Here is a 25,059-nt window from a genome sequence, read left to right on the forward strand (position 1 = left end):
TCGGTTAGGACTCCAATTTGTTGGTCAAAACATGATCAAACTTGACCCAACTTTTTACATGCTCTTCTCTAATGGAATATCTCCAACTTTTATTTTGGTACCTACTCAAGTTGCTTAACGAATTTTGGAGAACGCGAGACGCCAATGGCGACGACGATGAATTCCAGACTTAGAAAAATTCTAAGTCTGAAAACAGCCGCTGATTCAATTTTCGAGCCTCTGTTTGACTTAGTTCCAAGTTGATCTGACTCTTGTTCCAAAAACAAAGTTTGTTCTACTCTACTCAATCTTCAACTTTTATTTAAGGTGCAACTCCATGCAAGCACTGTAAGTGGTTGGTCAACATAGGTCAAAGTATCATCACTGTAAAGTTTAAATTAGAGTTATTGACCGATTGAGGCATTTTCTTGACTTCTGCTCAACATGAACCCTTCACGACTTTTGTTGTAGATTTCAATTAGAGTCATTTGGGTAAGGTTGCAAGGTTTAGTTGATGACCTACATTTCTATTCACTTAATAGTGCAATTCAAGCACTTAGTAAAGTCATTCCAATAAGGATATAACTTATCATTTTATGTGACTTTTTGATTCCAAACTTCATGAAACTTTTCCAGTGATCCATATAGATGGATATTGATGAGAGACACATGAAGATATTCCAATAACACCAGCCAAGCATATATCTTTAAAAGGGCCTATATGTAAAGCAAGGGTGCAATATCCGAGTTTAGGTTGGGGCTTATTTCCATAGGTTTGACCTTGACATCTCCAACACCACTTAACATGTCATGGTTGAGCTTAAACCCATGGCTTAACTAGTGACAAACACCTGGGGTGTTACAATGGCTCTTTGGATAGTGATAGCTCTAGTGATGATGACAAGAAATCTATCAAGAGAGCACTAGCAAGCATCGCCATCAACAACAAGCCCTCCATCTTCGACACTCCATCGACATGCCTCATGGCAAAACCTACCAAGGTAAAATATGATGTATGATGATAAATGTGAAAGTGATGCTTGTAGAAGTGATGATGATGATGATGATGAGGAGTACTCCAAGGAGGAGCTCATGGACATGTGTGAGCAAGTGCATGCTTGCAATGAGATGAAGAGAAATGAGTGTAAAGAATTGCGCAAGAAATTAAAATCTCTTGAGCAATCCTTTGATGAGCTAAATGCCACTCATGAGAGGCTAATGGAAGCCCATGAGAAGCTTGGCAAAACTCACTCTAAGCTTGAAAAAGCTCACTCCTCTCTCATTGAGCAAGTCAAGAAGGAGGAGGTCAAGAAGGAACAAGTGATAATTACATGTGATGTGGGACTAACATATGATCTTATTGATGAATCTTTTCATAAACCCATTATTGTTGCTCCTACTAACACTTCTTGTAGCACAATCATTACTACTCCACCTATGAATGATACATCACTAATGGTGGAAAATGATAACCTCAAGAAGGAGATAGATGAGCTCACTCGTGCCTTAGGCAATGCCTATGGTGGAGAAGCCCACTTGCTAAAGTGCTTGGGTAGCTAAAGATTTTCTCTCAACAAAGAGGGATTAGGCTATATCCCCAAGAAGGGCAAGGTGGCCTTTGTCACTCCCAAAGCTAGCTTTGTGAAGGGTAATGGTCGGTTTTGCAATAGATGCAAGCAAGTTGGGCACATAGAGCAAAATTGCAAGACTAACAAGAACAAGCTACCTAATGTATCCTTAATCAAATTTGATTCTTGTTATATGCTTTATAAGGGTTCCAATGTGTAAAGGCTAAGTTCATTGGTACACCAATTGTGGGCCCAAAGAAGGTCATTTGGGTACCAAAGACTTTGGTGACTAACCTACAAGGACCCAAGCAAGTTTGGGTACCTAAAAAGAATTGATCTTCTTTTGTAAGTAAATTATAAAGCCAGAGGAAAGCATTGGGTGCTTGATAGTGGGTGCACACAACACATGATCGGTGATCCAAGAATGTTCAATTCAATCAATGAAAGCAAGAGCAATGGGATTGATAGTATCACATTTGGTGATAATGGCAAAGGCAAGGTTAAAGGGCTTGGTAAGATTGCAATATCCAATGATTTGAGCATTTCTAATGTGCTACTAGTAGAGAGCTTGAACTTCAATCTATTGTCGGTAGCTCAATTATGTGATCTTGGTTTCAAGTGCATATTTGGTGTGGATGATATAGAGATCATAAGTGTAGATGGCTCTAACTTGATATTCAAAGGATTTAGATATGAGAATCTATACTTAGTTGATTTCAATGCTAGAGAAGCTCAATTGTCAATATGTTTGATCACTAAGTCTAGCATGGGTTGGTTATGGCATAGAAGGCTTGGTCATAATGGAATGAAACAATTGAATAAATTGATTAAGCATGACTTAGTTAGAGGCTTGAAAGATGTCACATTTGAGAAGGATAAGCTATGTAGTGCATGTCAAGCCAAAAAGCAAGTTGGTAATACACATCCTAAGAAGAGCATGTTGAGTACATCCAAGGCATTTGAGTTGATGCACATGGACTTGTTTGGACCAACCACATACACTAGCATTGGAGAAAATAAATATGGATTTGTGATTGTGGATGATTTCACTAGATACACATGGGTATTCTTTCTTGGTGACAAGAGTGATGTGTTTGCAACATTCAAATCTTTTGTCAAGGGTATTCATAATGAGTTTGAAACAACCATCAAGAAAGTTAGAAGTGACAATGGTAGTGAGTTCAAGAACACTAGAATTGATGAGTTATGTGATGAATTTAGAATTAGACATCAATTCTCGGCCAAGTATACTCCTCAATTAAATGGGCTAGTTGAAAGAAAGAATAGAACCTTGATTGATATGGCAAGATCAATGTTGAGTGAGTACAATGTGAGTCATTCATTTTGGGCCGAAGCAATCAACACGGCTTGCTATTATAGCAACCGACTCTATTGTCACCCCATGATGAAGAAGACACCCTATGAGCTTTTGAATGGAAGAAAGCCCAACATAGCATACTTTTGGGTCTTTGGTTGTAAATGCTATATATTGAAGAAAGGCACTAGATTGAGCAAGTTTGAAAAGAAATGTGATGAAGGTTTCTTGCTTGGTTACTCCACTACTAGCAAAGCTTATAGAGTTTGGAATTTGTCTAGTGGCACTCTTGAGGAGGTTCATGATGTGGAGTTTGATGAAACAAATGGTTCCCAAGAGGAAGATGAGAATCTAGATGATGTAAGAGGCACTCAATTGGTCATTGCAATGAAGAACATGGACATTGGTGAGTTAAGGCCTAGAGAGGTAATTGATATTGAAGATGATAAGAATCAAGTGCTCTCTAACTCAAATGTGCAAGCTAGTGGTTCTCATGATCAAATCTAAGCAAGCACTAGTAATGGCAATGTGCAAGATCAACAAATGGCTAGTTCATCATCTCAACCAAGTGATCAATCAAATGCTAGCAATCAAGTACAAGTGCTTCAACCAACCAATGTTGCAAGAGATCATCCATTAGATACTATCATTGGTGATATTTCAAGAGGTGTGCAAATAAGATCAAGATTGGCTTCATTTTGTGAGCATTTCTCATTTGTGTCATCCATTGAACCTAAGAAGATAGATGAAGCTTTGAGGGATGTTGATTGGATCAATACTATGCATGAAGAGCTAAACAACTTCACAAGAAATCAAGTATGAGAGTTAGTTGAGAGGCCTAAGGATCATAATATGATTGGAACCAAGTGGGTCTTTCGGAACAAGCAAGATCAAGATGGGATAGTAATAAGGAACAAAGCAAGATTAGTGGCTCAAGGTTACACTCAAATTGAAAGTCTTGACTTTGGAGAAACATATGCCCTGGTTGCAAGATTGGAAGCAATTAGGATCTTGCTAGCTTATGCTTGTGCCCACAACATCAAGTTGTACCAAATGGATGTGAAAAGTACATTTCTAAATGGGTACATCAATGAGCTTGTGTATGTTGAGCAACCTCCTGGTTTTGAAGATGAAAAGAAACCCAACCATGTGTTCAAGTTGAGAAAGGCTTTGTATGGATTGAAACAAGCACCTAGAGCATGGTATGAGAGATTGAGGGATTTCCTACTCTCTAAGGGATTCGAGATAGGAAAGGTTGACACCACTCTCTTCACCAAGAAGCTTGGAAATGACTTATTTGTAATACAAATCTATGTTGATGATATCATCTTTGGATCACCAAATCAAGAATTTTGTGAGGAGTTTGGCAAGATGATGGCAAGTGAGTTTGAGATGTCTATGATTGGAGAACTTAGTTACTTCCTTGGTCTTCAAATCAAGCAAATGAAGAATGGCATATTTGTGAGTCAAGGCAAGTATATCAAGGACATGCTCAAGAAGTTTGAAATGGATGAGAGTAAAGCTATTAGTACATCAATGGGGACAAGTGGAAGCTTAGATAGTGATGCTAGTGTCAACATGGTGGATCAAAAGATGTATCGGTCTATGATTGGAAGTCTACTCTATGTGACCGCATCAAGGCCGGATGTGATGTTTAGTGTATGCATGTGTGCTAGATTTCAAGCCTCACCAAGAGAAGAGAATATTGAGGTATTTGAAGCATACACAACATGTTGGATTATGGTATCCCAAAGAAGCAAGATTTGAGTTCATTGGATATTCGGATTCTGATTATGTGGGATGCAAAGTTGAGAGAAAGAGCACATCGGGCACATGTCAACCATTAGGAAGATCACTTGTATCTTGGTCATCAAAGAAGCAAAATAGTGTAGCACTTTCAACCGCCGAAGCGGAGTACATTTCGGCCGGTAGTTGTTGTGCTCAATTACTTTGGATGAAGGCTACCTTGAATGACTTTGGAATCAAGTTCAAGCAAGTGTCATTGCTATGTGACAATGAAAGTGCCGTGAAGCTCACCAACAACCCGGTTCAACACTCAAGAACAAAGCATATAGATGTCCGTCATCACTTTATAAGAGATCACCAACAAAAAGGGGGCATTTGCATAGAGAGTGTGGGCACCGAAGATCAACTTGCCAACATTTTCACCAAGCCACTTGATGAGAAGCGGTTTTGCAAGCTAAGGAATGAATTGAACATACTTGACTTCTCAAATATGTGTTGATGCACCCCCACTATATGACATGCCTCTCCTTCGAGCCAAGCAAGGTAAAGTTGATTGACATGTCATCCATCCATTGCTAAAGACATGATTAGTGCATCTAGACATATTTCACATTTGAATAGGCTCATTCATGAAAATCAAATGAATTTGATGCTTATATGGTACCACTATTGCTTATATGTTTGAAATGATCTAGTGATAGCATATGACATGTTTGTGGGCTTGTAAACCTAGTGTTTGATTTAGAAAATGAGCTATAAAGTGTTTAAACTCAACATGGTACAAGATAACCCTTATTTGGAGGTGTGAAGAAGCTTGTCCTTGGATCAAACCGAGTTAAACATCTTTTGCAAGTAATCTAGATTGAACCAAATTAGAAAAATGATCCTCATTTCACATGGTTTCACCCCAACATATTTATAATTTGAGGTCACCTTTTGTGTAAATTGTTGACATTAATAATCCTACCCTATATATACTTTAAGCCTTTGTGGTCATTGATGACAAAGGGGGAGAAATAGTGCACAAAGATAGTGAAACAAAGGGGAGAGATAAAATATGACAAAGGAAGGGGATCAATTAAAATTTTGAGCATACAAATAGGGGGAGCAAGCTCATGAACTTGTATGGTAAATTTGAATGTGCATTACATATGTTTGCTTGCATGGCATAAATTTTTAATTTCAATATCCATGCTTGTGTGGTGTATGCTAGTTGTAGGTTTAAATGTTGAAATGAAAAACTAGCATGCATAGGCTAAAGTAACTAGATCTATGTTCATTCTATAGAAACTAGACCCTTATTTGTAATATTGATCTCATGGGGTATTCTAGTTTTTGTGTATGTCTAGTTACTAATGGTGCTAAGGATGGTATAATGGTGCACTCCGATTGGTATCACGCTTCAAAGGTCCATCTCTTATACCTTAGCATCATTTGGTAGAAATTGACTCCTATATTTCCTATCTAAGCATATGTGCAAGCTTCAATCCAAACTCTTAGCACATATGTAGGGGGAGCAATAGCTATCATATGGAGTTCATGAAACTTGCCCATATCCTTCACACATGGTAAATATGCTTGGGCAAGCAACATGGATTCAAATGTACTTTAATTAATATCTTTGTATAAGGGTTGTCATCAATTACCAAAAAGGGGGAGATTGAAAGCTCTAGTTTGGTTTTGGTTAATTCATGAAACCCTAAGTGCTAACCTAGTTTATCAAGATAATTATGAGATAGGTAGCACTACTCTAAGTGATGAAGCAATGGCGAAGATCATGACAATGGTGATGGTCAAATGCTTAAACTTGGAAAAGAAGAAAGAGAAAAACAAAAGGCTCAAGGCAAACGTATAAAATGTAGGAGCCATTTTGTTTTAGTGATCAAGACACTTAGTGAGTGTGATCACATTTAGGATAGATAGCCATACTATTAAGAGGAGTGAAACTCATATCGAAATACGGTTATCAAAGTGCCACTAGATGCTCTAATTCATTGCATATGCATTTAGGATCTAGTGGAGTGCTAACAACCTTGAAAACATTTGTAAAAATATGCTAACACATGTGCACAAGGTGATACACTTGGTGGTTAGCACATTTGAGCAAGGGTGAAGAAGACAGAGGAGATGCCAGCGTCGATCAAGTGACCGGACGCTGGATCTGAATGCACCGGACGCTGACTGCCTGCGTCCAATCGCGCTGACTTGGCGATACAGTAGCTAGGGTATACCATCGGACGCTAGGCTGTGTCCGGTCAAGGTGGACTGAACACGTCTGGTCGAGGAAAAATGGATTTGGACCCTTACTGTACTCGACCGGACGCTGAGGCTCCAGCGTCCGGTCAGTTTAGCCGGAGCGTCCGGTCAGCACTTAGCCGTTGTGATCTAATGGTTCAGTTTTAACTCAGAGTGACACGTGGCATAAATCAGTGGACCGGACACTGAGTCCAGGGTCCGGTCAGTATGACCGGAGCGTCCGGTCAGAGCGCGTTTTGCCCAGTGAAGGGGTATAACGGCTCTATTCCATGGGGGCTTCTATTTAAGCCCCATGGCCGGTTGTAGCCCCACTTCTTGCACATTTTTCATTGATATAGCAACCTTGTGAGCTTAGCCAAAGCCCTCCCACTCATCTCCATCATTGATCCATCATCTTTGTGAGATTGTGAGAGAATCCAAGTGCATTGCTTGAGTGATTGCATCTAGAGGCACTTGATATTCGTGTTGCACTGCAGATTTTGCTTGTTACTCTTGGTGGTTGCCACCACCTAGATGGCTTGGTGCAGCGGTGGAGGATCGGCACGAGTTGGTGATTGTTCGTGGCCGCCTTCAGTGATTGTAAGGGGAGTTGTACCTTCCTCGACGGATTGCCGAAAGGTAACTCTAGTAAATTGCTCGTGTCATTGAGTTACCTCACTTATGGGTCAGTTCTTACGGTGTCCTGTCGTGTGGACGAGGTTTGTGAAACACTTCTTAGCCGTCGAACCACCAAGTGTTGGTCGACACAACGAGGACGTAGCGTGTTGACAAACACGTGAACCTCGGGAGAAAATTGATTATCTCTTGTCTTTGGCATTCTCCTGGTGATTGGTTTAATCTTCATCTTGTGATTGGTTCATCCCCTACACGGCGGTATAATCACCCTACTCACTTATTTATATTCTTGCAAACTAGTTGATACAAGCTCTTTAGTGTAATTAGAATTGAGAGCTTGCTTTATTATTTACATTCATCTATTTGAGCTCTTTAGAGTAGCAAGATTGAGAGCTCTTAGTGAGTAGTTACATAGCAAGTTTGGGTGCCTAAGTAATCATTGCAACTAAAATTATTGGATAGGTGGCTTGCAACCCTTGTAGAGCTAGAGCAAGTTTGCATCACGCTATTTGTCATACTAATCAAATTGCTCTAGTTGATTTGTAGATTTTTAAATAAGCAATTCACCCCCCTCTAGCCATATTATGACCTTTCACATGCTCGCCGCGTGAGGCCCCACCACCTAACAGCTGTTGTCGCCTCCACCACGTGCGCCCTATCGTCGGGGGTTGCACAGCCGCCCCGTCCGCTGCCATCCTCCTCCACTACGATCGCACAGCCAGGATCCCGATGTGTTGTGCTCTGCCCGCCTGGCTGCCATGTGTTTGCTAAAAGCGCATGTTGCAAGCGTATGTTTCGAGTGTTTCAAATATTTCAGAGGTATGTTGCAAGTGTTTCAGATGGATGTTGTGAAAGTAGATCAGGATGTTGCATATGTTGCAATGGTTGTACACGTATGTTGCACATGTCTGTTACCAATGTTTCGTCTATGTTTTTCGGATGCATGTTGCAAATGTGTTTATCTGGATGTTACTTTCAGGTTGTGGACAAGAGAAGAGAAAGAGATAGCTATTGTCAGTCACAGTGGTTTCTTGTTTCACACCTTAAGCATGTACAGCAAGGAGTGCCATCCAACCATAAGAGACGAAGTTAGCAAGCAGTAAGTGTCTTGACATTGACTTCTTTTTTCCTTGGTAGCTGTTAACTAACTAACTATCACACATTCACACCAGTGGCAATGTTCAAAGCGACAGAGATATAGTACTACACATCATATTTAGTATAATTGGTCGTACATTCTAATAAGTCCAATAGGTTAACCTTTTTAGTTCCCTGTTTTTTTCCTCTGCCTCACTGTAGTGATCCTTGCACTACAACTTAAAATGTTTAGCCATGCTTAGATGTAGTAGAAGGATGTGTGGCTAACTTTCTGTTGGTGTTCTGCAGCTTTGCAAACTGCGAGCTACGGTCGATGGTGTTGGTTGACAGAAGGTCAGTTTTGGCACCTCATTTGTGGATATGGCATGCACTGCTTTTGTTTTGTGATTATTTTTGCAAATATATATGTAGTTTGGCCTTCTTTTGTTATCCTAATAATAATATTTTCCACGATGCAGCATGCTCGGGTCATATTCCCCAAGATTCAACTACCCTGGCAAGATTCCAGCCGGACTACATCTGCCTAGTGATATTGCAGATAAGAAGCACCTTGAGGAAGCTGAGAAGAACTGAGGCAACCTCAAAAGCATTGATATGACTTGATTCGTATCAAGCCATTCTGATCTTTACGAAGCTTGCTTTGAAGAGGACAGGCTGAAAGGGCATCTACAGATAGGGCTTACACATACCATTTTGTTAATTAATCGAGATGAATTACGTGGCAATGTATTAGCATGCCTGCTCTGTTGTCTCAGCCTATGTTGAGATTCAGGATAGTGGACTAGGATCATCTATTCTATTTATGGTAATAATAACTGGATCACCTACATTCATCAGGTGATACATGGCAAACTTCTCTTGGTTTCCTAGTTGTTCGAGTCTAGAATAAAACCTAAGGGTTGCTCTACTCTTGTCCACGCTATTATGGTTTCTGATGGATGGTGATAAACCGATCGATGTATGGTTTTGGTTTGTGCAGATTAAATTTGATGGATGGGGGTTCGTTGTATTATTGCTTGCTTATTTTTACTGATACTGGGAGTCAGACTCCGGCCGCGCCGGATGTCCCTGCAGGTGGACCCGACGACCAAAAGCTGTCGTTCCTAGATATGCTCCCTCCGCTCTCCTCCGGTCACTACATATTAAAAAAAATCACGCATCACCGTGACTCCGCTCTGCGATGGGCTCTGCTGCGGCTCCTGCAGGCCTCCCTCTCTACCACGCCTTCCGCTGGCCTCTCCACCGCCGTGGCATGCTCGTCGCGTGAGGCCACACCACCTAATAGCTGTTGTCGCCTCCACCACGTGCGCCCTATGGTCGGGGGCTGCACAGCCGCCCCGTCCGCTGCCATCCTCCTCCACTGCGATCGCACAGTCAGGATCCCGATGTGTTGTGCTCCGCTCGCCTGGCTGCCATGTGTTTGCTGAAAGCACATGTTGCAAGTGTATGTTTCGAATGTTTCAAATATTTCAGAGGTATGTTGCAAGTGTTTTAGATGGATGTTGTAAAAGTAGATCGGGATGTTGCATATGTTGCAATGGTTGTACACGTATGTTGCACAGGTCTGTTACCAATGTTTCGTCTGTGTTTTTCGGATGCATGTTGTAAATGTGTTTATCTGGATGTTACATATGTTTCGCACAAACGTTGCATGTGTTTTATCTGGATGTTGCGTATGTTTGTAATGGTTTTCAAGTGTTTTCCGGTGTTTTTTCAAGTATTTTAGAAGAATGTTTCAAGTGTTTCACCCGCGACGTATGTTGTAACTATTGTATTTGGATGTTTAAAAAAAACAGACCAGGTGTTGCATCTCTCTTCGCCTTTTGCTGCATTGTCTCAGTGTGTCCTCCTCCCGGCGTAGGCAGGGCATCCATACGACGCCACGACCAGATCCTTCCGAATTGGAGACGCCGCCCCCTTTCCCTCTTATCTCTCGAACGGCGCGGGCCCGCGTGGAGCGCGCGAAACGGAGTGCAGCGTGTGGGCGTCCGAGCGCTAGCACTGCAGTTTTTTTTTTTTTGACTGATTTGGACCGTGCGATTGGGTTTGTAAGTATACATAAGAAGATAATATCATTATAAGAAGTTGATACTAGAATGTCATAAATTCTTATTTGAAGCGTTGAATAATAATATTAAAAATATGTGAAAACTGTAACTACAAATTACAGTTTTTGTCTGGGACATACTAGCCTGTACTGTACATGTGATATTTTTTTTTATTAAAAAGGGGGGTATGGGGAGTAGTGATGATGACTCGGGATGGGGATGCATGCATGTGTTAATCTAATTGAGGATTACTGGCAGAAGCAAACAAGATTGCTTGGCGTGTTGTGTGGGTCACTGCAGCTGGGGCGCTGGGCCGGCGCAGTGAGCATAATTAGGCATCATTGTCGCAAGTTGGGGTAAAAAATATAATATAAACCTGTCCAAGAAGCGGACAAGCGGCGGTGCAGTGCAGGATTATAGTATTATTATTCTATATATGTACTGTATATATATATGCTGTCACTTGTCAGATTATGATGATTAACTGTCATGTCAGTTTACATGTCAAGTTTTAGGACCTCCTAAACTAGATCATTGTACCAAAAATAAGAAGTTTTAGGGGATAGAAATATAACTTTGTATTAAACAGTCGTACAAATCTAGGAGGTATTATATGATTACTTGTCACTTATTAATCAATCTCCATCAACTATGCTGGTAATAGTGCCGTATTAGAAAAAAAAAGGGTGCTTGCACACAAGGCCTAAAGGTGCATTCTAGAATTGCACTGTTCTTTCTAGGACTAGAGGAGACATAAGTTAGGCACAATTGCAGGTCCGTGGATGCACACACTTTTTGCACATGATGGAGTCATGGAAGGAAGACCACGTGCGGTTGGGTGATGGGTGCCGTGCCGTATCGGAACTTGATGCATTGCATGGTAATTGCAGCAACTGTACTACGGAGTACTACTAGTACTTCTATTATTATTGTTTGTCTCTGACGATTGACGAGTCCGGTCCTGGACAGGACAGGACAGCGCTTCAACGGGGAGCCAAGCCAGCGTCAGCATACAGCCAGCCGAACAGGATCTTGGCTTTGTTGCATGCAGATCCCCCCCCACCATGCATTTTCGCCAGATACCACCACCTTGGCCCGGTTCCATCCCCATTCTGATCCCAGCATATGCCTCCCAGTCCCAGCAGCGTCAGCCGTCAGGGGTCGGGCAGGGTAGGTCTCCCTCGTCGCTCGTCGCTCGTCGCTGCAACCAAAATCCTCCTCCTCCTCGCCTTGCCGCCGCCGCTGCTAATACATACCCTGCGTCGATCGGTGCGTGTTTTCTGACTCCATGAATTTCATGAACCGACTCAATCAATTCTCTTCAGTCCTAGCTACCTACTGTACTGCCTGATCTGCTCTTCATCTAACCTCGTTCGCTCCCATGCATGTTTTTATTTCTTCTCAGGGTCGATCGAATCGAATTTGATATAATGGAGCCCGGCGCTGGTGCTGCCGCCGCCGCCGCCGCGGCCACTGCCATCTACCCTCTGCACCGATGCAAAACCATACACCTGGTTCCTCCTACTCCATACCCTTCTTCTTCCTCCTCCTCCGCCTTCTCTCACACCAAACTTGGCTTGTACATGATGACGGATGCAGGTGAGGCATGCGCAGGGTGCCCACAACGTGGAAGGCGAGACGGATCACAGCGCCTACATGAAACCACATTTCTTCGACGCGCGCGTCACTCCGTTGGGCTGGAACCAAGTAATCCTGCTCTGCTCTTCCTTATCTTCATTCACAAATCTGTTGCCAGCGACCATACTGCTGAGTGCTTCTTATCGGAATTATGATTGATTGATTATTGTTAATTCCCACGCTCCTCCTTCCGACTCCATCCAAGGAGTCGTACGTCCTGCCCAACATGCTCTACTCCGGCTAAAGCACAAACTTTATTCCCCTCCTTAAAAAGGTGCCGTAAAAATACAACCCTATGAACTGCAAGTACAAAAGTTTGCTACAGTGCAAAACCTGTGCCTCAAACCTGCACAGATGCCTCTTGTATGTCACCTCACCAACAAGGCGCCAAGATGTCAGTCTATACTCATTTTATTTATTTAGGCCGGTGCAGGCCATTTTTTGCTGTACAAGTGTACATGCATGATTTTTTTTTTGTGAGACCCCATTTTGCATTGCTGCCATTCACACTTGCCCTGACACCATCAAACTGGAACGGCATTGTCCATCTTTGGATCGATCAATCAATCAATATACCTCAATTTAGTCATCAACATTCTAGCAACAAATTAATTAATGATTGCTTCTGTGGTTGTGAACCAATTTTTAGTTCCTATTTAATTTAATTCTAGTATAAGCTGTGAGCCAATATTATATATACCCTATTCAAATCGAACCATTTGTCGGTGCGAAAAATGACCAACAAGTAAATATTTGTAGTTTTACCGTGCGTTGTGATCGGATATGGCCTAGCACTCAATGACACAGGATTTATACTGGTTCATGCAACGTGCCCTACGTCCAGTTTTAGTCGATCGGAGACTTTATTCCTGAGCCCATGTGCTCAAGTTTACTGTGGGGTTACAAACGAGTAGGAATAAGAAGAGGGTGTTAAAGGCCCGGTCGAACTCCGAACCGAAGGGCCGAGAGTGATGGGGGTTTTAACGTGCGCTAAGTATTAGAGCGTATGCTCTGTGTAGCTTTAGAGCTCTAGAGCTATTGAGCTATTCGAGTTCTTAGGTCCTCGAGTGCTCAAATCATCTAGCTTCTCTCTTTTTGAGGAGAGCCAGAGAGCCAGAAATAGCCAGATACCTTTTTAGGAGAGAGCTCATCCCCTTTTATAGTCGAAGGGGATGGGCTCTTACAAGTTAGAGAAAGAGAGAGAATATATACGTGTGCTTCTGTGGTTGTGAACCAATTTTTAGTTCCTATTTAATTTAATTCTAGTATAAGCTGTGAGCCAATATTATATATACCCTATTCAAATCAAACCATTGATGATGAAAAACGTGTCATAGGGCACGATCGCTAAAAAAAAATATCAAACCATTGATGTGTAGCATAATTCTATATATACATCAATTGATTTTCTTGGCCTGCAGGTAATTAATTTTGACCAAAATATCAACCACCAGATCTCTTTACATGTTTTTTGTTTCCTACTTCCATGTTCCATTAGGAAGATTTTTTACTTAAATAATAAACTTATAATAGGTTGACCGTCTACGAGAGCATGTGAAGAAATGTGGACTTGTGGAAAAGATTGAGCTGGTTATTTGTTCTCCTTTATTGAGGTACAGTTTTACATGACCTTTTCGTTTGTTGTCCTCAATGCTCTTGTAATAACCTTCCTAATGTTTAAGAAAAGGTGTTCTTCACTGTTGGAAATGTTTTTATTACTTCTTAAAAAAAAGGGGGAAAATATCAGCTAGCTTATAAAAGGAGACTAGATCGATTCAAACCAAATTTCATTTTCCTTCCTCTGTCTATATGTCAGTTTTTGCTTAGCGAGTTTGATAATTTCAGCATATAATTGTGCATGTTCAGCTTAAGGTACTAAGTCCTGGTTTTCCATAGAAGTCCAGGCCCTTATTGTTGTTAACTCAAAACCCTGCATTTCTGGTTCTAGATGTTGGAGTGAAATTATGAGATTTACAAGTGCATTCTTGCGTGTGTTTGTGCCCTCTCTAGCCCAACATGAATTATATTCACCCCCGGTTGAGGCATAGTATACACTTTCAGAATAACTAAAGGGGCCTCACTATATTTCACTATGGTCTAAAGGACTATGCAGACTGCAGTAGGAGTTTTTGGTGGTGAAAGCTACAGTAACGGTGCGGGTGTGCCTCCACTGATGGTGGAAAATGCTGCAGACAGTGGACGCCCGGCTGTTTCAAGTCTGAACTGCCCACCATTTCTGGCTGTTGAGGCCTGCAGGGAGCGCTTGGTACGTACTTCTTTTTTCTTTTTCTTTTTCTGAAGAACACACTCGTAAAACATGAACAGATATTAACTAGGTTAGGGTATACTTGTTACGTGCATGCATCTTGCTGAATGAGGTTATGATAATCCAGTGTCAGCCTCAGTTGCATTGGGTTTTTGGTAACAGAGTTGTGTAATTCAATTTTATTCTGTTTGATCATCATTACCGTTAAATGCAGGGCGTCCATCCTTGTGACAAGAGGAGGAGCATAACAGAGTACCGTACTCTCTTCCCTGCCATTGATTTTTCGCTGGCAAGTATCCCTTACTCATAGCCCATGAGCTGTTTGGTGGATTTCTTTATTCGCTGTGGTGTTCCAAGCTTATAGTGGTTCACTGCTATAAGAATAAGATATATATGTATGCACTCCTTTTGTTTTACAGATAGAGAATGATGAAGATGTTCTCTGGGTACCAGATGTCAGAGAGACCTTTGAGTCGCTCGCAGAAAGGGGTATGAAGTTCATCGACTGGTAATTCGTTTTTCCCTCTAGTATCAGTTCAGTTCATTTCTTTTCTGTGAATATATATATCACCATGCAACTTTATGAGCGCCTAGGGTTGCCAACGTCATTAAGAAACAACTTCTCATTAATTTGGTATTATGAATAATCACACAATCAACATCTTGTTCTTAGGATCTGGAATTGAACACATGCAAATTACTTGCAGGTTATGGACAAGAGAAGAGAGGGAGATAGCCGTCGTGACCCATAGCGGTTTATTATGCCATACCTTACGCATGTACAGCAAGGAGTGTCATCCAACCGTAAGACAAGAAGTGAGCAAGTAGTAAGTGTCTTTGATATTTTTCTTATTATTTTGCTAGCAGTTTTTTCTTTTTCGTTTAATGAATTACCCGCCCGGTACACATCAGAGGCTTATATATATATGTGTGTTGCTGACTTTGGCTTGGTTGTTTTATGTGCAGCTTTGCAAACTGCGAGCTCCGGTCCTTGGTTCTAGTTGACAGGAGGTCAGTATGCACTGCAAGCACCCTTATATAGAATCGCTAAAACGAAATGAGAACACTTTGCAAGAGCACTCACAATGATTTTATTCGATCTTGTATATATGATGCAGTATGCTTGGTTCAGATCGCCCCAATTATAACTACCCTGGCAAAATCCCAGCCGGACTTGATCTGCCCAGCGATGATGTCGTCGCTGCTGACAAGAAGCAACCTTGCATTGAGGAAGCTCAAGACAGAGCCTGAGCCTGCCAGAGGCTTGTTTGGTGTTCACCACTGATTCCTTGAGGTGGCGTTTGGATGGAGTGTAACACCCTAAAATTTGCATAATTTTAAAATAAGATAAATGATTTAATTATGCCTTTTGTGAGCATTTACATTTAGGAAAATAATAACTTTGTTAAAAATAAAATCAAATATAGGACTACATACATGTATGTGCATAAATGCTGTTGTATATTTTTTTTGTGATGCTTTGATTTGATCAAAATTTGCAAAAGAATTGAATTTGAGATTGAATTGGATTTGAAATGAGGTGTAAGAACATGGAAAATGAGTTTTATTATTTTTCTTCCGCCTTCTCTGCTTTTTGCCCAAACATCCTAGCTCGGCCCAGCTCCATGTGCGTCCGTTTTCCCCGCTTGGCCCAGCTCTTCCTCTTCTCTGCGCGGCCGGCTCTCTCTCCCGCGGCCCGCACTGGCCGGCCCAGCCCAGCACAAGCCGCGCCGCCCGCGCTCTCTCGCCTCTCGCTGACATGCCGGGCCCACGTGTCAGCCGCGCCGTCATCTCCTACCTTCCGCTCGTGTCCGAGCTGGATGCCGAGCTCGTCTCCGCCTCCGCTACGCCGTGCCTGGCGTGACCCGCAAGCCAGCCCCACTCATAAATAGAGCCCCTATGTTGCGCCGCCCTCACCTAACCCTAAAGCGCCAGCCGCCGCCCTCACAAATTGCTCCAGACGCCACAACCCTAAGAGCGCCGCCGTCACCGTCCGCCCCGTGGAGCCGCACGCCGCCGCAGACCCGCCCTCGTCCGCGTAAAGCTCCTAGGTGAGTTCATCGTCATCCCCTCTCTCTTCTCGTGTTTTTCCCGTGTTCAATGATGCTCAGAATGTCAAAATCGACAAATGCCGGCGACCTCTTCGCCGTCGTCCATGGAGGTCCGTCGTGCCCGGCCATGTTCTGGCGATCGCGCTCACTCTCTTCCCCTCCCGATCTAATCTCCACCCTCCGTTTAAGATCCGACGACCCAAATTCAAAGATACCCCTTCGCCTATCATATTTGCTAAAGAGCCCCTCAATTTTATTAATTTAAATTCTAAAGTCGAGTTTCATCTATTTATAGTTTTGCCACTAATCTTGTTTTAACCCTAAAATCTTTGTATTAACTCCGATTTAATCCGTTCAAGTTGTGTTAGGTTCGTAATTAAGTAATCGACCTGTTCATATTATTGTTAAGTAAGTTTTCAATTTTTGAAATTCGAGGTTAGATTTAATCTATTATTTTAATAAAGGAAATCTTGTTTAATACATAACTTCTTTGTTTTAGCTCCGATTTTTGTGATCTTCGCGTCTATGTGTTCGTAGTGAGACGTAGATTCGTTTTACAAACTTTTCATCTTGATTTTATATTGATTAGTGTATTGTTCTAATCTATAGCTTTTGTTTGCTATGCATGATTGCTTCTGGATGCTTGCCTGTTGCTGTGATTATCGAGTATAGACGGTGAACAATTCGTGGATGAACAAGAGTACTACTTTGATGAGCAGGATCAGCAGGAGCACTTTGTTCAAGGCAAGTATAGGATGGGATTATCCTTGTTTTCTATCAACTGTAATACATTTAATTCATATTGCATGTGTCAACTTGATAGGGATTCCCTATAATTGAACTTATACCTTGTCTCCTATGGGATATGCATTGGATAGCTTTGCTAGTGCTCAATAAAACCATGATCTTGTAACTTGACTAATGGTATATGCAATAAACATTAAAACATGACTTTTTAGCAACTTGGAAACAGGGGGGCTAGAGTGTTTAGCTACTTTCTAAATGCTTCAGATTCCTCTTTATAAGGACTTATCTATGAGCAAACATCCAAGACTTACAATACAGCTATGAGGGCTACATGGCTCTGGCTTTAGCTCAGTATGAGGACCTTTTCTAGCTTGTTAGTGGTTACCTTTATTGGTGTAAGAATGGCTTACCGAATTGGGTATAGGACAACCTCTACTCTTATGTGTATAGCCATGACGAAAATGTGCCATTTGACAGGGGGGTTCATATATTTGATTGCCGAGTGAATCTAATGGCCCTAACTTGTTAGATGAATCTTTGAAAGGCTTTATAGTGAACCCTGTTTGCTCACCTTAGAAGTGTTTTGGGAGTAATTAACCCGGACATATGGGTATCACGACACACAGTGAAAGTGTACAACCTCTACAGAGTGTAAAACTGGTATATCAGTGGTGCTCACGGTCACGAGTGGCCTTAGACCCTTATGGAATAGATGATCACTAAGAAGTATCCGTTTATGCTATTCATTATTCATATTTACATTGATCATGCGTTTTACTTTGGGATTAAAACAACTTGTTGCTACTCTTATGCTAAAATTGTGACAATTAAAAGCTAAATGTTGTTAAACATGTGTCAAGTCTTTTTGAGCCTTATGAACCCCATGTTACACTTGTTGAGTATGACACGTACTTACGCTTATTTGTTTTCATTATTTGGATAAAAATCCTGGATGGGTAACAAATGGCTATGGTAACGACGACCTTCCTGAGGATTACTAGACTTGTAGTCAACCAGTTAACGTCCCTGTGATATGGAGCTTCCACGAGAGATTTTTCTTTGTACTTCCACTATATTTATGTGAAGACTGTCTTATTATTCGTGAAGTAATAAACACTTGTGATGATACTATTATAATTTGTCGGCTTATGTGTGTGACTGATCTCTGGGTGCACATAAGATTATGTATCCCATTTTATCCTTAAAATTGGGTGTGACAGATTGGTATCAGAGCCGTGTTGACTGTAGGACGCAAGCCTAGTTAGCAATGGTCGTTTTAGCTTCTTTTGCTTCACTCATTTTATGCTTCCCATCTCACCCTTGTTATTTGCTAAATTTTATGCTTCTTTTGCCTCACTCTGTTATGAAAATTATTGTTTCTAATATGACTAAATCTAATTCTATAGATGCCTCATGTCAATAAGACCGCTCGCATCAGCACCAGAGGCTACTACCCGCCTCATGGCTTGTACGAGTCTATGGAGCCACGTGAGGAGGAACCCCAGGAGCAAGAAGTTGACTCGCTAGCACCTACACCTACGCCTAAGCAATTCCAGGAAGAGCCCAAAGAAGAAGAATCCGAAGAAGTGGAGATCGTATTGTCTGATGAGGAGGAGGAGGACACCATTCAAGAAGATCAGCCTACCCCTGCCATGGGATGGACTACAAAGATCTGGTACAAGTTGGGGTGTGAATCCTCCGTCTCGCACCAGCGACTTATGGGGATTCTTCAGATCTACTATGCTGATTGAGACATAGCTATGGAGTATGTCTGCAAAGAGCATACGCACCCTCTAGAGAACACTTATTGGAAGACCAAGGTGTGCATCTCCATCCGGGATAGAGAAAAGGAAGCATATCAGTTGGACTCGAACTATGTGCATCACGCTCACTGTGCCATCATAGAAGATAGCATAGAAGATGCAGCCGCTGTAGCCTACATGGGTCTCTATGATCATCGCTTTGATGATATGAAGGAAGATCAATATTACTTCCTCCCTCGCCAACACCCTGACTTGGGATGGGCAATAATGGACCCTAAAGGCATGGGTCCCACTACTCAAGTGATGGTGCACTATGCCTATGAATTAGTAGACAAGAATCGACGGCTGGAAGATGAGTTGAAGGCATAGGAGGCGACCCTTAAGAGATACCAACAAGTGATAGACGAGCAAAGGGTGTGCCTCAACCTGTCAAGGATCTATGACGAGCTTCCCCATGAATTTTGCCCATAGGTGTTGGAGTTCCTTTCTATGTAATAAGACGTTAGTAGCACGGGTCAAGTTGAGTCAAGTCGAGTCTAGTAGTGCGGTGTGAACTTTGGCGTGCCTAGTTGGATTATTATTATGTTTATGTGTGAGTTGGATTTTTGTAATGAGTGCTGGAACTTTATGGGCATGTCCACAAGTTTCATAGTTAAGAATATTAAGGTATGAGTCAATAAATAAATAGTTGGGTTCAGTACATCTTATTCTCTCATATCTGTTTTTAGAGCAGTCTGCCCTTATCTCAATGCCAATCTAAATCTACATGACCAACCATTATGATTTTTATGGGAGCAACTAGACTTAAGTATCTTTCTAATTCCTCTAGAATCACCCCTATACCTGATCTTGTTTGAGAGATATAGCTGTTTTAAGTTGAAGTTTCTGCGTAGTCTGGAGTCTGGTATAGTTTTAGTTGTGTCCTATTTTTGAGTAACCTAACGACAGAATCTGGGCATGTATTTTGAATAAAAGTTGTATATAATTTCTTAAGATTTCCAACCATGTAATGCATGTCTCTTTTGGATATCTAGAACTCCATATATGACTGTTTTACCGAGTTGCTAATGTTGGAACTCGTTAAGAAAATTTTTGGAATATATTTTATATCTATAAGTGTCTATAACTTGGAAATCTCTGAATTTTGAATGTTTGTGTTGGATGTTAGATGTATGGAAGAGGAAGAGGATGAGGTCATGGAGGTGTTCCCCCACACCCACCACCACCACCGCCACCTACTACTGAGCAGCTTCTGGCAGTGCAAACACAGCTTATGCAAGCTATGGTGCAGAATCAGCAGAATCAACCAATTGGTGGAGCACCGTGTGACAAGCGTGGTGAATTCTTGAAGGGCCGCCCCTCGGTGTTTTCTCATGCCACTGATCCACTAGAAGCAGATGATTGGCTTCGTGCAGTGGAAAAGCAACTCAACATAATGCAGTGCGACGACCAGCAGAAGGTGTTGTACGCGTTAGGACAACTCCAAGGAGAAGCTCAAGACTGGTGGGAGTCATTCAAATATGGACGTCCCACTAATGCTCCTCCTGTCACCTGGTAGAAGTTTAGAGAGAATTTTAGATCCTACCATATACCTGAAGGATTGATAGAGCTCAAATAGGAGTAATTCAGAGCTCTGAAACAGGGATCTATGTCTGTAGCTGAGTATCATGACAAATTTTCTCAGTTATCATTTTATGCTCCAAATAAGATGGCTGATGATGCTAATAAGCAACGCTGCTTTCTCAAGGGTCTGTATGAAGGTCTACAACTCCAGCTTATGTCCAATACATACCCTAATTTCTAGACGCTGGTGAATCACGTCATTGTTATTGACAATAAGCGCAAAGAGATGGAGGCTAAGAAGAGGAGGCTTCAAGGACAGGCCTCTGTAAGCAATACTCGTCCATGCACCAACCCTCAGCAAGGCTTCTAGCAGAGGTACCAGGGACCACCCAACCAGTGGAATCATAGTCAGTACCCTCAGCGCAACCTGAACCAGCAACATCCACCGTATCAGCAGCAAAATGGCAATTAACGCCCTCAACAGCAGAGTGGCTAGCAGACACCATGACAGGGAGCATCTAACAATACTCCCATGAAGACCAGTGCACCTAGCACCCCCAACGTATGCTATCATTGTGGAGAAGTTGGGCATTATGCTAACCATTGCCCTAGGAAGCAGAATTAGCTAACACCCTAGGGCCAGCATAGCAATCCGAAGGGAACGCCTCAAAAGTCAGCACCCAACATGGGGAAGGTGAACCATGTGTCTATAGAGATGGCACTTGCGGAACCAGAAGTCATGCTCGGTACGTTCGATGTCAATTTCACTCCTGCCACTGTTCTTTTTTATTCTGGAGCTTCGCATTCTTTCATATCACAAGCATTTGTTAGAACGCATAGCATACCCTTATGTGCCATGCAAAATCCCATTTTAGTAAACTCACTAGGAGGTAGTATGCAAGCTTCTTATCATTGTCTTCTAACTAGTCTATTCTTAAGGGGGGCAGAGTTCAAAGTGAGCCACATTGTGTTGAGAACATCTGGCATTGATGTGATTCTAGGTATGGACTAGATGAAGCAAAACCGGGCAGTCATTCAGTGTCAAGAGAAGGTAGTTGTTGTGACCGCACCGAATGGGGATAGAATCAGTGTCGATGTTGTGGTACAAGCATAGCCGATAGCCACAGTGAACCAGCTTGATGATAGCATCAACAAGGAGGACTCAGTGGTGGATGAGTTTCTAGATGTGTTTCTCGATGACTTGCTAGGTATGCCACCTGACCGTGACATTGAGTTTATTATTGAATTATTACCTAGAACTACACCTATAGCTAAGCATCCATATAGAATGGGGGTTAATGAACTAGAGGAACTTAAGAAACAAAAAAAGTAGTTACAGGAGAAAGGTTTCATTCGTCCTAGTTCGTCACCTTGGGGAGCACCAGTTATATTTGTGGACAAGGAGGATGGTACCCAGAGGATGTGTGTTGATTATCAGTCACTAAATGAGGTTACTATCAAGAACAAGTACCCACTACCTAGAATTGATGACTTGTTTGATCAGTTGAGAGGTGCTTGTGTTTTCTCTAAGATTGATCTTCGTTCTGGTTATCATCAGTTAAAGATTCGCGCAACTGACATACCCAAGACAACTTTTACTAAGAGGTATGGTTTGTATGAGTACACTGTTATGTCCTTTGGTTTGACCAATGTGCCTGCATACTTTATGTACTGGATGAATAAGGTGTTCATGGAGTTTTTGGATAAGTTTGTGGTGGTATTTACCGAGGATATATTGGTATTCTCCAAAACAGAAGAAGAGCACGCTGAACATCTAAGGTTGGTCTTGCAAAAGCTCAGAGAACACAAGTTGTATGCTAAGCGAAGCAAGTGTGAGTTTTGGTTGAAGGAAGTTTCTTTCTTAGGCCATGTTGTCTCTAATGGTGGAATAGCAGTAGATCCAAGCAAGGTGAGAGATGTGTTAAATTGGAAACCACCAACCAATGTGAGAGAGATTTGTAGTTTCTTGGGATTGGCTGGATACTACAGGAGGTTCATAGAGGGCTTTTCTAAACTTGCCAAGCCTATGACAGCTTTGTTGGAGAAAAATGTTAAGTTTGTGTGGTAAAAAAAGTGCCAGGCTAACTTTGAAGAATTGAAGAAGAGGTTGACTACCGCCCCAGTGTTGGTTTTGCCAGATTTGAGCAAGAACTTATCTATCTATTATGATACATCTCGTCAAGGTCTCGGATGTGTTCTGATGCAAGAAGGAAGAGTAGTGGCCTATGCATCCTGACAGTTGAGAAAGCATGAGCTAAACTATCCTACTCATAATTTGGAATTAGCAGCAGTGGTTCATGCTCTGAAAATATGGAGGCACTATCTTATCAGACATAAGAGTGATATCTATACTAATCACAAGATTCTGAAGTACATTTTCACTCAGAAGGATCTGAATATGAGACAATGTCGATGGTTGGAGTTGATTATGGATTACGATTTGGAAGTACACTATCATCCTGGAAAGGCGAATGTTGTTGCCGGTGCTCTTAGCAGGAAGAGTTACGCCAAGGAGGTGCAAGTGGCAGCTATGTCAAGAGAGTTGTGTGCAGAATTTGAGCAACTGAACTTGGGCTTTGTCACTAATGCAGTGGAGTTGGTGATAGAACCCACACTAGAGCTAGAGATACACAATGGCCAGTTATAGGATGCGAAGTTGAAAGAGATAGCGGAGAACATGGTGATTGGCAAGGCACCAGGTTTCCGTATAGATGATACTGGAACTTTGTGGTTTGGAAAAAGACTATGTGTACTAGAGGTTAAGGATATACGAGATGCAATTCTTCATGAGGCACAAGAGTCCACTTACTCTATTCATCCCGGAAGTACCAAGATGTACTTGGATCTGAAAGAGAAGTATTGGTGGTATAGACTTAAGAGAGATGTGGCTGAATATATTGCTTTATGTGATACATGTCAGAGAGTCAAAGCTAAACATCAAAGACCTGTAGGATTATTACAACCAATGAAGATACCTAAGTGGAAGTGGGAGGAAGTTGGAATGGATTTTATTGATGGATTACCACGCACTAAGAGAAGTTATGATTCAATATGGGTGATAGTGGATCGGTTAACTAAAGTTGCTCACTTTATACCAGTTAAGACTCATTATAAAGGACCGAAGTTGGCCTAATTAATATATGGAGAGGATAGTGTGTCTACATGGAGTTCCTAAGAAAATTGTGTCTGATCGGTGTACTCAATTTATATCTCATTTTTGGCAGCAAGTACATAGTTCATTGGGAACAAAGTTGAATTTTAGTACAGCATATCATCCTCAGATAGATAGACAAACTGAGAGGATTAATCAGATATAAGAAGACATGTTGAGAGCTTGTGCATTGCAGTATGGTACAAGTTGGGACAAGAGTTTGCCTTATGCAGAGTTCTCGTATAACAACTATTATCAGAAGAGTCTCAATATGGCACCTTTTGAAGCTTTGTATGGACGAAAGTGTAGAACCTCGTTGTTTTGGAATCAAACGGGAGAAACTCAAGTGTTTGGACTGGATGTTTTAAGAGACGCAGAAGAGCAAGTAAGGATGATTATGGATAACTTGAGAATAGCACAGTCTCGGCAAAAGAGTTATGCTGACACTCGAAGAAGAGAATTAGTTTTCGAAGTCGGAGATTATGTTTACCTGAAGGTGTCACCTATGAGAGGTGTGAGAAGGTTTAACATGAAAGAAAAGTTAGCACCAAGGTATATTGGGCCTTTCAAGATTTTAGAGAGACGTGATGAAGTAGCTTATCAGTTGAAATTGCCTAAGAGTTTGTCAGGTGTACATGATGTGTTCCATGTGTCTCAATTAAAGAAGTGTCTGTGTGTACCTGAGGAGTAGATACCATTAGAGGAACTTACAGTTAAGGAAGATCTTACATATGAGGAATTTTTGGTAAAGATTTTGGAGACGGCAAAAAGGGTTACAAGGAGCAGAGTCATAAAGATGTGTAAGGTTCAGTGGAATCGGTATACAGAAGATTAGGCTACTTGGGAAAGGGAGGAGGATCTGAGGAAAACATACCCGTAGCTTTTTGAGTAAGTATCGTCTGAATCTCAAGGACGAGATTCATTTTAACGGGGGTAGAATTATAACGCCCTAAAATTTGCATAATTTTAAAATAGGAGAAATAATTTAATTATGCCTTTTGTGAGCATTTAAATTTAGGAAAATAATAACTTTATTAAAAATAAAATCAAATATAGGACTACATACATGTATGTGCATACATGCTGCTGCATATTTTATTTGTGATGCTTTGGTTTGATCAAAATTTGCAAAAGAATTGAATTTGAGTTTGAATTGGATCTAAAATGAGGTGTAAGAAAATGGAAAAGGAGTTTTATTATTTTTCTTCCCCCTTCTCTGCTTTCAGCTCGAACAGCCTAGCTTGGCCCAGCTCCC

General features: G+C 41.6%; 1 protein-coding gene and 1 long non-coding RNA gene across 2 annotated transcripts; both read left to right on the plus strand.

The window, feature by feature from the left end:
* Positions 1 to 8,457: 8,457 nt before the first annotated feature.
* Positions 8,458 to 9,468, plus strand: LOC136494799 (uncharacterized). Its single transcript, XR_010768701.1, has 3 exons — positions 8,458 to 8,578; positions 8,866 to 8,910; positions 9,036 to 9,468. It is a non-coding gene; the product is annotated as an uncharacterized lncRNA (long non-coding RNA).
* Positions 9,469 to 11,674: 2,206 nt separating this feature from the next.
* On the plus strand, positions 11,675 to 16,082 carry LOC136493040 (phosphoglycerate mutase-like protein 1). Its single transcript, XM_066489070.1, has 10 exons — positions 11,675 to 11,894; positions 12,031 to 12,139; positions 12,225 to 12,332; positions 13,797 to 13,876; positions 14,367 to 14,529; positions 14,744 to 14,818; positions 14,949 to 15,037; positions 15,237 to 15,356; positions 15,496 to 15,540; positions 15,648 to 16,082. Exons 2-10 carry the CDS (start codon positions 12,056 to 12,058, stop codon positions 15,778 to 15,780), a joined length of 897 nt encoding a protein of 298 aa, XP_066345167.1. The 5' UTR covers positions 11,675 to 11,894; positions 12,031 to 12,055; the 3' UTR covers positions 15,781 to 16,082.
* Positions 16,083 to 25,059: the final 8,977 nt, after the last annotated feature.

Source organism: Miscanthus floridulus, chromosome 11, assembly GCF_019320115.1.
Source record: "Miscanthus floridulus cultivar M001 chromosome 11, ASM1932011v1, whole genome shotgun sequence".
In the NCBI taxonomy this organism is placed as follows: Eukaryota; Viridiplantae; Streptophyta; class Magnoliopsida; order Poales; family Poaceae; genus Miscanthus; species Miscanthus floridulus.